The 13,735-nt window shown below is 33.3% G+C and overlaps 1 protein-coding gene across 2 annotated transcripts in view; it reads left to right on the forward strand.

Moving 5' to 3' along the window:
* Positions 1–10,751, forward strand: part of LOC148610364 (uncharacterized) — a 48,872-nt gene extending 38,121 nt beyond the window's left edge. For both annotated transcript variants that reach the window (XM_088542888.1, XM_088542889.1), the window contains 13 exons: positions 682–850; positions 1,502–1,646; positions 2,594–2,712; positions 3,662–3,804; positions 5,305–5,452; positions 5,594–5,797; positions 6,591–6,800; positions 6,971–7,750; positions 8,153–8,365; positions 8,583–8,678; positions 9,102–9,433; positions 9,651–9,858; positions 10,337–10,751. In XM_088542888.1, coding sequence (XP_088399014.1) covers positions 682–850; positions 1,502–1,646; positions 2,594–2,712; positions 3,662–3,804; positions 5,305–5,452; positions 5,594–5,797; positions 6,591–6,800; positions 6,971–7,750; positions 8,153–8,365; positions 8,583–8,678; positions 9,102–9,433; positions 9,651–9,858; positions 10,337–10,617 — 3,048 coding nt within the window. In that variant the 3' untranslated portion in view covers positions 10,618–10,751. The remainder of the gene's footprint in view (positions 1–681; positions 851–1,501; positions 1,647–2,593; positions 2,713–3,661; positions 3,805–5,304; positions 5,453–5,593; positions 5,798–6,590; positions 6,801–6,970; positions 7,751–8,152; positions 8,366–8,582; positions 8,679–9,101; positions 9,434–9,650; positions 9,859–10,336) is intronic.
* Positions 10,752–13,735: the final 2,984 nt, after the last annotated feature.

Here is a 13,735-nt window from a genome sequence, read left to right on the forward strand (position 1 = left end):
GGATAGATAACCGATCTTAGTTTCTCATTAGGTTGCTGCATTTTTATAAGAAATATAAAGAATGCATATGGTATTGGTACTTTGCAAAACTTATTGACTTTATTTGGGTAATTTCAGTAACTTTTTGTATAGTTTTCTCAAATATTCCGATCTTAAATCAGTAAGGACTATTGTAACGTAAAAATATTGGTATTAGGCATTTTGTTCGCTTACGTATTTATTTTTTCTTTTTTTCTTTTATTTATATGTGTGTTTGTTATTTTTATTTTTTTTTATTTTTCGTCTTTTCTGCACTGCATATCTTAAACCATTGGCAGTGTCCGAATTATACTTTATAACTGACAATATATCTTATACTACATTAAAAAAATATATATGATTTTATAAATGTTTCATTTGACCAAATCTTTTCTATGTAAGGTACAGACTACAAAATTAGTGCAAATTGGGTATTCTATTAATTAAAATGAATCTTTCGTTTACATATAACTATTTTTATTCCAAAAATCAAAACTGAGCACGTATAACAAAAAAGTCAAAAAAGAAAGAATCAGTGCAAAAATCAAGACGCTGTCTAGGAAAATAAAAAAGTCTTTTTTCATCGAAATGAAATACCTTATATACAGTTTTTATTACCTGAATATAAAGAAAAAACTTGTCCTTAATCTTTTTGTTCCTTAGATTGGTCTTCCAAGTATGATGATACATTCTCAATTTAAACTGGTTCCCGGTGGTGCACTTGAACTTATACGTCGTTGTTCAGCAGTTACATGTAAAGGCCATTGTGTTTGTGCAGCACAAGGACAAAGATGCTCTTTAAATGGAACAAAATGTCAAGACATATCTAAAGGTATACTTAAGAAGCTTCTTATAAAATATTGTAAAAAACTTACATTTCTCTAGGAATAAATACAAAACAAATCTCCAACTGCTTTCAATCTAGGTAAATTTTGTTTAAGTTATCCATATTTTGAAAAAAGCAACTTTAGAAATCACGATGTGGTTTGTAATACTCCTTAAGGTTCATAAGCAATGATATCTTTTGAAACTGAAAGTCATTCGGAATGTTTTTGTTTTTTGTTTTCTTTTTGTTTGACATTTCCATGACTTGTTAACATACATTGTATTGCAAACATAAACTAAATGCAAAATAGATAGACCTGCAGAATATTAAAGTGCAACATTGATATGAAGACAGTTTATCCCTATATATGGCAACTTGTTTTTTATTTTGTGACTAATTATTCTCCTCAAAAGGAGCAATCTGTTCGACGTTATACATACTGTATTCATACCTATAGGAATATGTCTGAAATAATGATTATTTATGCATATCAATTCCTTTTACTGCCATTCTACATAATATTATGGTAATTTCGTGAACGAAAAGGACGAAATGTTGTTCACTTTGTAAAATAAAATTTTGCATGATGCGTAACATAAACAATGAAATATCATACTACAGTAATGGCGTTAAGTATGCCCTTTTCTCTGTTCACAGCTAATCACAACAGTTTACTCCGTGTGTATGACATAACTAACGTTAGGCCAACTTCGACATTTATTGATGTTAAATATACACCGTCCAACGTAGCTCTGGCTGCCAAATGGCACATTGTACAGGCACAAGGACTGAAACCCCTATGGTATATAAATATTTGCTAGTTGTGTGGTTTCATTATTGTATCGTATTCCTTCTGTTTATTTCTTACTGTGTGTCTTCTAGCTCGGTAATATTGTTATTATTTAACTTTTGAAACGACCTTACCAAGTCAGGAACACAGTAGCTATTTTCATTGTTTGGTGAAAATTGAAATGCTTCGTTTTGATTAAAATCTAACTTCACCGTTTAAGCAATATATATGATCCTATATTGTCTAACAAAATTGACAATATGGTGTTTGTACAGGCGCAAGGACTTAAACCCCTATGGAACATGCTATCATTTTTGTGTTAACTTTTTGGCAACGCGTTGACTCATTTATTTGTTAATGTTTAAAGTACTTTTGAATGAAGGCATATTCATGCAAAATTGTCATATTTACAGTATACCTTAGTACTGTACTATAAATCGACTTGAATAAAAATTATACCTTGGCCCATGGTATAAACTCCCGTTTCATAGGCTTTAGATATTAGTTACTCTTGAAAAACAGTTTTAATTCTAACTTAACTGAAGAAATACATACGTATACACTGTGATCAACAAAATAAGAGAGGGTGTCACGAGCAAATTCAAAATCTCAAACGTTAAGTTTAACCAATTCAGAGAGAAAAGCCAAAGGCGCGGCTAATTGAGTCCATCAAGTAGAACGGTGAGAACATATAGAAGCATAGAAGTAAAGTTTATATTCAGTTTATCAAACATCCTTTAGGCAACTTTCTTATATCAAAGTTTGATATTATGATAGGTTTGCAAAATAGGTAAAAGAAATAATGCATGTAAATTTTGTATGTCTATGCAAAAGTATAAATACAACTAACTTGTATCAGAGTTCGCAAAAGACTATTATAGGTATCTAAAAATACGACTTGAATAATAACTTCTTTTAACCTAAACAAATCGTCTGGATAACTAACCCTTCTGCTTAAGGTATGAATGGAGTGCTGGATTAACACAGTCAACTAACATTGAGGGGATATTTACAGAATCTGATGATGTTTGGCATCATGCAGGACAAAATGATCAGGCAATACTCAATCTAAAACGAGGTAATATGATTTTAAGCTTTGTCTATACATGTTACAGACGGAGGTCAATGTTGTATTATAGACAAAACAACGCTTCCACACTTACGCAATCGTCTGATTCCGTGTCGACAAATTTTTCACCATCGTCAGAATATTCTTTTAGCTATTCTTAGTTCTGGTCTTACGTTCCACATATATATAGAACTTCGCAGACTCTCCGTCCATATTACATGTTACAAACGGTATATTATTATTATTATTTTAAATGATGGATATATAGTACGAATTTTTTAATCGTAGTAAATTCCGTTCCTATGACAACTAAAGTTACAGATTCTTCTACATGTGTTCACTTCATTTGCATTTGTGATACACACTGGGCACATTTGTGATACACACTTGGCACATTTATTACATCAGTTACATGAGCATCTTTCCGACCCAATGTCCAGTTTGAATTTTACAAAACAATGAGCTCCAAAGAGGTGTCGTGTCTATTATATTTCGACCCCCACTGTAAATCCACGTAAGTTGACTTCAAACTTATGAATTTCATCAAGTTTTGCATTCTTTTTATGTTGTGATACCTGTTTACATTTTTTTAGTTGGACTTTTTGCAATAAAATAGAATATTAGCAGTATATAAGTTACATCTTCACGAAAAGTAATTTTATTTTGTAAAATGTCCAGCAAATTATTTTTTTTTTAAAAACAATAGATAATGACGTTTCAATCAAATGACCCTTAAAGATCCAGAAAAGATTTATTTTGAGTTTAGTATTCGATGACCAAAATTGTTACTGTATTTACTAGGAAGACTTTCCCATCCCTCATTTCTATACATGGTAACGTATTATGAACTATCGTATTGAAATGCTACAATATCTGTCATTTTCTGTTTATTTACAACATATTGAAATGAGGTATATGAAACTACTTGATTACTTATCAACTTATCAACTTATTTCAGGACGATTTCTTAAGGAACCAAATATAGCATACTCTATGGTCATCCGTGCATGGTACAGTGATGATGCATATGCCGACTTTAAGACAGATGGAGTGTGTGCCTTGTCCATGCCGTTGCCAAGACGGAAAATAAGAGGATCAGCGGTATGTTTTTGAAGTATTGAAAGAGTAATCAAGGGAACCAAGGTTATAGCGGTAATCAAAATAATATAATCCAGGGGCAAAGACCAGACATGGAAAACAGACACACACAACAAAGAACATAAAGTTACTAAAATTATACATACAAAGTAACAAAAGTAAATGAGCAACTCGGACTCCACCAAAAACTGGGAACATGGACCAGGTGTACCGGTAGGGTAAGCGTCCTCTGCTTTTCTAGAAACACCCGCCGAGTTGCTAATAAAAAGTCAAGTCCGGGGTAGACAAACGAGGAAAGGAAAACTATGACCCGTTGAATAAATCAGTTTCATGATGCTGATGGATACATCATAATAATCCACGAGTTCATGATGACGACCATAAAACTTCGGTAGTGATGACTTCAATCTTGTAGCAACATAACCCTGTTCCAGAAGCCTATTTGTTAGAGTTCTAGCGCGATACAAAAAGTCTGCGTAGTTTCGGCAAGCTCTGGCATAACGTATGAGTTGTGATATGAACACTCCATACGCAGGAGCCGAAGGGATGTTGCCACAGATGAAAGGAAAGTTGACAATTCTGAATGAAAAGTCATCACGTTTGTCGTAAAGTTTGGTCAACAGTTTTCCTTTACCATCGATTTCTAAGTATAGGTCAAGATATGAGGCTGACTTCACAGTGTCTGTAGTATCCTTTATCTCAATTTTTTTTGGGTAGATGCGATGTATCAAATCCCCGAAATTAGGATAAGAAATAGAAAGTTGAAACCATACAAAGCAGTTTTATTGTGCTTTACTGTATATTGTACTGTTTTATCATGATTGCACTATAATATCATATATTTCTTCATATCATTGATATCCGCGTGTACCATGATCGTGATATTCAGCGTTCTTTACAAAAAACCGCAGATATATTTGCACATAACAATGTTTTCGGAGATGGCAATGAAAATTCAAACAAATCACTTTTTTTTCAATGATATTAAAGTGTTCATTCTTAATTATTTATTAGAGCAGTGCTACTTAATGGACATATAGATTTATATGCCCGAGTTTTGAATGCATTAGTGTATCAGACTGCCGCACAAAGTATCCTATGCAACTATCAGTAATCAGTGTTCACTCCGAACATATTGGCCACATGCATTTCCAAAACAAGTAAATATCTGGTAAAATATTCTACCGCTACAATAGCTATCTCCACTGAAATATTGAATTCGTCGAAGCATGTGAATTAAACTATGAGATTTTCTCCAAACTTGTCATAATTCAACTATCTATAACTCCACTTGAAAATAAAGTTTCAATGATTTGTATAATTGAACAACAAAAAAGCCTTTGTTATCAATTAAAGCAGAATTGTTATTAAATTTTAAGCAATGTCTACACAAGTTTGAGCAACTTTTTTCCAGGGCCGAATTTGTTATACACCGCATAAAAACATCCTTTAACTTCAGGTAATTGTTTGAATCGTTTAATACATTGAATGCTTACTTTAAAGGTTGTCGAACAGATCCCGGGTCATTGGAAGAAAGATGTTGATTTTGTTAAATCAGGTGCACCATTTACAATCAGATGGACAAATGTTTTCAAAGATGACACTGATATTATCGACCGATTCAAAGTATATGTCAGCACATATCCTGGCGGTAAGCATTGTTTACTTTCATATAAAAAGTTAAAACATCAGTTACATGTTATGAATAATACACGTGTTTGGTGGTTGACGTGTAATATTAATGTTGTAATGATAACTGTATTTTTTTTTTAATTTGTCTTCTCAATTTTAGGACATGATATTCATGCGGTCGAATTAGATTTACCGGCAACTGTTACATCACATAACATCAGCAGAGTGCCAATGACACCAGGGATTGTATTCTACAGTAATATTGTCGGTTACAGTCGGTCTGGTATCCATGCAACAGAATCATCTGACGGTATTATGGTAGAGTCATTGGCTCCTGTCGCTGGGACGGTCCATGATGGAATTGGTTAGTATGCAAATTCATCTGACGGTAAAATGGCTGAGTCACTTATTCCTGTCTCTTATACGATTTTTGATTGAGTTGGTAAGTAGGCAGAATTATCTTATAGTTAAAATGTTGGAGTCACCAGTTCCTGTTTAATGATCGATTTGTGATGGAATTGGCAATTAAACAAAATCATCTGGCGGTAAAACTGTGGAGTCACTGGCTCCCGTCTTAGGAACGATTTGTGATGGAATTGGTGAGTAAACATAGACAACTGATAGTTAAATGGTACAGCAACTACATCATTTCACTTGAACGATCCATGGCAGACCTGGTAGGTTAACAAAATCATATGACAATAAAGTGATAGAACCATTACCTCTTATCTTTAGAACGATTTGTGTCGAAACTGGCGGTATAATTGTAGATTAAACACAACAATCTGACATCATTGTATCATCATAACCACATTTAGGAGACACTACCATGATGTATGAGTTGAAAATGCTATAGTTTAAGTGCTTACATATTTGCATATTTACAAAGATAGCGCAAACAGGTCAGGTTTTCACGCGGTTGTCATTCTTTCCGACGCAGTCGGTATAGTTTCGCCTTTTAGCCTTTGACCTTAAAGATGCCCTTCCATGGAAAGGGAAGTCACCTGATCACCTGAAATATAACCTGATGTATTGTACCAAAAGCAGGGTCATAACAAATCTCCTAATAACACCAGCCACATGGTTTATGAAAAAGAATAAAAAAAGAATAAAGTAAGGAAATGCCCTCCAGTTTTTATGAAATATATTTTTTTCAGGTATAAAGGACATCGATTATCAGAACTTATCTTCTACTGTAAGTGCATTGTGGGGCGACTTTTCAGACCGCGATTCTGGCATATCGCACTATATGTGGTGTGTACAGACCAAGTCGTCTTCAGAAGGGACATGCGATATAAGAGGCTGGGAGAATATCGGCATCCACAAGTCTGTATCACGAAACTTAAACGGTTCTAGTTTGTCATCAGGTAACTGTTCGGAACTAATAATTCAATTCAATGAGTAAATAATAGAAGTAGTTTATGTGAAAGAAAATAATAGGTTAACAATAATCAAAACATTTATATAAAAGCAGAAAACATGTCTAAAGGGCTTGAAAAGGATTATATATTTTTAAAAGGGAAAACATTTGTTGCAGGAACTGAGTACAAAAGTCTGGTCTATGCAGTAGATGTCATTGGTCATAAATCCACAACTGTTCAGTCTAATGGTGTAGTTATTGACACTACCCATCCAGAACCAACATCATTAGAGCATTTAGAACATAACATCGTCTCTAATCCGTCTTTTGAGGATACAAATATCATTCCCGTTGACTGGGAGAATATAAAGAATGTGAGTCTCTGTTCAGGTTCCCCACAAGCACTTCCAGTAAGTTGGAATACTTCAATTGGAAGTTGCGTAAATGTATTGAAATCTGGCAGGAATATGGCCATGGATGGACGTTCCTTCTTGTTTGTAGACGGACAAATATCACAAATCCTGTCTGAACTTAAAGTAGACACATTCTACCGAATGGCATTCTATACTTCACATTCTCCGTTACTTGGTGCAGTTCTTGCAAATAAAGAAGGTTATGTAGAGTTTGGGGGGCGACGTCACGTGTTTATGGTTTACACAAAACAAGATAAACATGCAATGTCATCAGACGGTCTTTTTTGGCATCATCACACTTATTACTTCCGGTCACACTGGCAGGAAGTATTGCTTAAGCTCGGAAGCATGACAGGCAATACTGGTATCCTGTTTGATGATTTGAAAGTTCAAGAAACAGTCATGCATGACAAAAATGACGATATCATTAACAGTAAACATGTCCATGCACATGTCGTTTCCCTTCACCAATGGTCGTCAATACACGCATCATGGAGCTTCATGGATCCGGAGAGTCCGATTGTGGATTATATGTGGGCTATTGGTATGTTAATCATGATGAAAACATAGAAGAAATATTATTGTAATCGGCAAAAGAATGCTGTTTAACAATATTTGAAACAAAGTGATATGAAGATTAATAGCATAATCTTATTCTTTATTCTAATTAGCCTTTCCTTCCGTTAACTACAACTTTTTGTAACAGATGACTCAGCTTCTGTTAGAGAGAAAACTCAGCTATTTGGTATTTTGCTTTTACGATGGCTTTGAATGATGACTAACATAATAAAATGGTTGATTTATAATATTCTTCATATAACTCAGCATGCAACATTTTGTTGTATAAATATCATGTTGATGATACATATACTAGTGTAAAATATTATTTTAAAATTTTCTTCCGTAGGAGAAAAGTTATTTGTGATCAATGTTACTTATTTCCTAGGCTACACAGAAGGGAGTACTGAAATCCAGGGATTTAAAAGCGTAGGACTCAGTAATTTTGCTTACAACTACAACGTGACTCTGGCTCATACCTCAATTATACATATCACAGTTGTAGCAACAAATGCAGCTGGATTAGTGCACGAGGCGCATGCCGAGGATCTTCTTGTTGATCTCACTCCACCTGAAATATCATTTGTAAATGACGGAATAGGTACTTAAGCTCGTATTTGATGGAAAACGAAATTGAGTAACAGTATAAAATTTGAAATTAAGAAAAAATCTAAAAAATAATGCAATTTAAGGGATTTAGTGTAAAGCAGATTAAAGTTTGACTTATGATTTATTGTTGTTGAAATTGCAAATTTTCACTCAAAATCGTAATATTCAGATATACTTTTGATATGTTTTTTTTTTTCATTTGATTGTAGGTCCAGATATAGCTGCCCAAACAACAGAAGAAGTCTCAGCAAATTGGGACGTCAGTGATCCAGAGTCTGGTCTACATTACTGTGAGTGGGCTGTAGGTAAGTTTCAAAGCTTCATTCCTACAATTTAGTTTTAAAACACAAAAATGACCGATTATTTTAATTGTTGCATTAGAGTTATCAAGTTGGTTATATAGCCGTTCTTATCCTTATGAAGTGGTCATGGTACAGTGATATTGATTGTAACATTAATGATGCATCACAAAGCAGGCAAGTGATTTATTAACATTGAAGGGAATATTTTATCCCATGTGGAGACACTTTATAGATAACGCCTTCTACCTTGGCAGGTATTGTATTTTTGAACTTTGGGGTAATACCCTTTTGACGTGAACAAAACCAATATTTGATTAAGGCTATGAAAATGTTATTCACCGCTTGATAAATGTGCTCGTGTTGTTGCTTAAATCAATTTAAATTTACTTTTCTAAATCCGGTATTGCCATTTATTTTTATTTGCAGGGCTTCAACCGTATGGCAATGAGATCCAAACATTTCAGAAAATACCGAATGACATAAAGACTATTTCCAAAGTGTTTCCAAAACGTCTTTTATATATGAAGATGATCCACGTCACATTACGATGCAGAAATAATGCTGGTTTACAATCAACTTTATCATCTAACGGTGTTAAGATATCAAATCTACCCCCATATACTACTTATGCTGAGGTTGAAATTTTTCCGCAATCTTTAACCGAGTACGATGCAAGAGGTCGTTACCAAGGTGATACATCATCAATTAGACTGAAGTGGACAGGCTTTAGAGATGTGACAGGGATAGATAGTTATATGGTGAGGTTATCGTCGACTGCTTCATTCATTTTATTGTTGTGATTATTTTTGTGTGTATATCGTTATTTATATATATTTGTTATTTGAAAAAGAAATTAAATTTATTATTTTCTAACTATATTCTCTGATCAAGACTGCTTAATTCAAAATATTTCACAATAGATAATAGTCGCAAAGTATACTATGTTTGCTTTTTAAATCACTTATCATTTTTCAGTTATCGTTTCGAGGTCAAAACCCAACAACAGAATTTACAAAATCGTTAACTGCAGAGGAGCAGGATACATCGTACTGTTTTCTCAAAGGGCTGGAAATGGCAATGGGCAACTATACCGCTAGTATCAAAGCCATCAATAAGATGTACCTTAGAAGTCCTCCTGTCAAAGATGAATTAGTAGTTTCTCCTTTACGACCACAACTTACAGGTAGCTGCGGTTTCGGTATTATTTAAACGGTTGTTAGATAAATACATAAAAAAAACACAATTGGTGTAAAAACAAAAACCCTTCTGCATCATTTAACACATTGTTAGATTTTTTTATTATTTTTTTTTATTTTTGTTTTTTTTTTTTTTTTGTTTTGTGGGAGGTCATATTTTTATTTTGTGTAACAGTTTTATGGGTGTCGTCTTGTTTGTGTTATCATTTTTATTCGCTTCGTTACATTGTGCATGTAGAACGTCTCTTGTTCATGTGCTCACGTTTATGCCATGGATTCTTATGCATTTAAGTTATTTGAGTTGGTATTTTTTACTGATATTTTCATAACTTTACATCAAAGTGGAAGTGGTATTATATATTCTTATTTTACTCTTTATGTAAGTTTCGTTCTATCGAATTTAACATACATTTTTTTCTCATATGCATGATGTTCTTCTCAGGGTTTTCTTAATACGGATTTCAGATAGTCCAGATTTGAAGCTTGTTGTCGACAATCGTACACTCACAGCGTCATGGAAAGACCACTTCAAGGCAGCAGAACCAATATATTACGAAGTATCAGCCGGAACTACTTTAGGTAGTGTGGATATCATCCAATGGCAAGAAACGAAGAACACCTTCTTAGAATTTATCCTTCCATCAAAGATAAAGTCTGTTAAACACATAACCGGATATATTGTTGTCCGTGCAGTGTCTGCTAATGGAATGACTACTGTCTTTAACGCAGCAGTGAGACTTACTTAATGAATTCGAAATTGCGATTTTACACAGTCAAATATATTGTGTCTTCTTTAATCCGTCCTCCCTTGGTATATTGTTGTTCTTTAATATTAGATAGAAATGCTTTTGAATGATTAAATATTAGTGATAAATTGTAATATGCCTACTTATTTTTTACTTTTTTTCAAATTACATACATGAAACAAACATGTTTTATATATTTAGATAAGGCAACTTGCGTTTGCATGTTGTTATCAATACTTTATGCAAAACAGTTATTAAAAAAAGGAAAACGTCGAACTACAAAAGTGAATAGTTTTGCAGAATATATCTTAACATTAAACACTATGAGAATTCTCACTAAATTGACCCCTCCACCTGCAAACATATTTAAATTAAACCCCGGAAAAATTTGAAAAATCAATTAGAAGTTGCACAAAATGAGTATGCTATACAGATTCTGACAAATTTACATTCTGTTCCATTTAATGGTGAAGAAGTATGGAAATATAAGAGACAGCCCATATCCCATATAATAGTATTAGTCGATGTTTTAGTATGAAGGAAAATCAAGAAAACCAGAATACGAACGACAATAAAAATTGTGTTCACTGATGACGGAAGAGTACCGATAGAAGGAACAGCAACTTTTTTCACTATATACATGTACAGTACCTATAAAGGGAAAACTAAACATCCAAATAAAGGGAGTATGGGTCAAGAGGGAAAGGTGTATCGGGGAATAGGGCTATTGCAATAGAGATCGGGATAGATGATTTCTATATGTAGACACTAATTCATGGTGAATTTTATTCATTATTATCATCAATCTAAAATACTGTATGTTGGAATTACGTAAATTCATTCTCCAACATACTAAAAGTGGCATTGGTTTATAATATTGTGTCAAGAGGAATATGCCTTTTTTTACCCTTGTTACCTTATATTCATTTTTAGACAGACTCCCAACTTGAAGTCATTGGAGAAGATACCTATGAAATGTCTGTGTTTATCGGTTAATTTACATTTCATAGTGTATAGCATTTATATCTGACTGTAAATAACATGAATTCACACATAACAAGAATGTCCTTTATTTGAACAAGAAACATTGGAAACTTAAGATTTGAGTTTTGTTTTGTTTCGTTTTGTTTGTTTGTTTGTTTGTTTTTGTTTTTTTTTTTTTTGTTTTTGTTTTTGTTTTTGTTTTTGTTTTTGTTTTTTTTTTCATTATTCTTAGGAGTTTTTGTTTATTGTTTGTATGTTGCTTTTTTGTTTTGTGTTTTTTTTCAACAACACAAATTATTTGCGCCACTAAATATTCGTCTGCACTGATATAAAACTTATATTTCTTTAAATATTTAACATATTCATGATTTTTTTCCAAGCATCTCAAGTCAAGTTGTCATGGTCGGAACTATGAAAATATAAATTATCTCGGCGGAAACAGATGCATATAGGTGCGACGCAAAATAAATTCACAAATTTGATCTTTATGAAACAAATACCGGTTTATAATTTGTGACGAAAAAGTTTGATCAGCATTTGTGCATAGTTTACACTCACTATGAATTGTGGAACAAAACTACCATTTTCTTCTCCATTCATGATAAAATGTGTTGTTTTTTTTAATATCAGAAACTTGAGTTCATTTTTCAATGTTTCCCGGTAAAATTGATTACCTTTGTATAGAGTAAAAATCCAATCGAATATCTGCAAACATAAGAACTTTATTTGCAATTGAAGTTTAGCTACATTTGAATGTACACGGAAATATAATATCTTTGTAACATGTTTTATAGTGTATTAATCGGAAACCTAAGATGTTTAAAGGTCCACTAAAGATTGAATCAAATATCAGGTATTTTTGTTAGGATTTTTTTTTTAAATAATATGGAGGACAAAACTATACTCGGCGTCACATAAATAACATACTGTTGAAATTTGAATAAAAATATTTTCTACGACTTTATTGACACCTACCGTCGTTTAAATTGTCTTAAATGACCTGCTCATTCGTTTAGCCAGACGGCTTCTCCCTAAACATTGAATCGTTAAATTCCTGTCAGATTTTAATTCTCGGTGCCAATATTTACATTGTAAAAAGTCGGCCATGTTTACAGTGATCGGGTGCTAGGAGATGTTGTTTACGTTTAAATGGTTTGTCCAAAAACCGAAGAACCCAGAATGCATTTCGGCGTTATTTCGGATATCTCGGATTTATTTTACGCTAACAACGTACAATACCGAGAAGTTGATCAAGCAGACGATTGTCACCGGTGTTCGACGGGAACTTACGAACTTCGTTTGTAAACAAATCGTGCCGTAGGAACCAACATGGCGGATATTAGTATGGGATTTTCCCGTAAGGATTTGTTACGCATGATTTAAGCTAATAAGCGACTCGTTGGTACTAACACGTCAAGCATATATGCGAACTATCTTCATATTAAATAAAAGAGAGACAACTCTAGCGGTAAGTCCCGACGGTTTAAAAAGTAGAGCTTCAATTCGAAAATGTATTGTATGTGACGTCGAGTATAATAAGATATACTACATGTTATTGTACCTGATCACTAAACAAGTAATTGAGGAGAGGATTACTTATTCTCATTGAGTTCAGCACTATATAAAAACGTTACTACTAGCAGTCCATTTAAAGATTAAGCGGGTCCAATTCAGAATATGTACGCGGATGGTGGGATTATTTTTCACATAACCTGTAAGGTAAACGCAATTGACAGTTTTACAGAAATTTCAAATATGACTGCCTACCCCATCTTAGAAAAGCTATGTTATGATTTGAAAACAATACAGTCGGGACTATATTTTTTCCAATGCGGTTCAGGTTCATGAACAGCCAGTGGAATAGCATAGAGAGACGCGTAAGTACAATTTTCAGTACATTCAAACTTTCTTGAATTTTTTCATGAGTATTTCATGAAGCAGAAAAAAAATACAGGAATGCGTTCATTGAAAACGACTGTACATTTTGAATAATATTCCGGTTAGGCTTACAGGTATCACTGGAAACCATCTCAAGAATGCTATTTTTACGTACATGTACACAAGTTACCGTTGCAATTAAATCTTCCTGTTGATTTAATTCAAGCCTTACATTTGAATGTTCAACCTACTTGAC

Source organism: Perna viridis, chromosome 8 (assembly GCF_037379345.1).
Source record: "Perna viridis isolate PV_CMFRI_1.1 ecotype Kerala chromosome 8, ASM3737934v1, whole genome shotgun sequence".
Taxonomy (NCBI): Eukaryota; Metazoa; Mollusca; class Bivalvia; order Mytilida; family Mytilidae; genus Perna; species Perna viridis.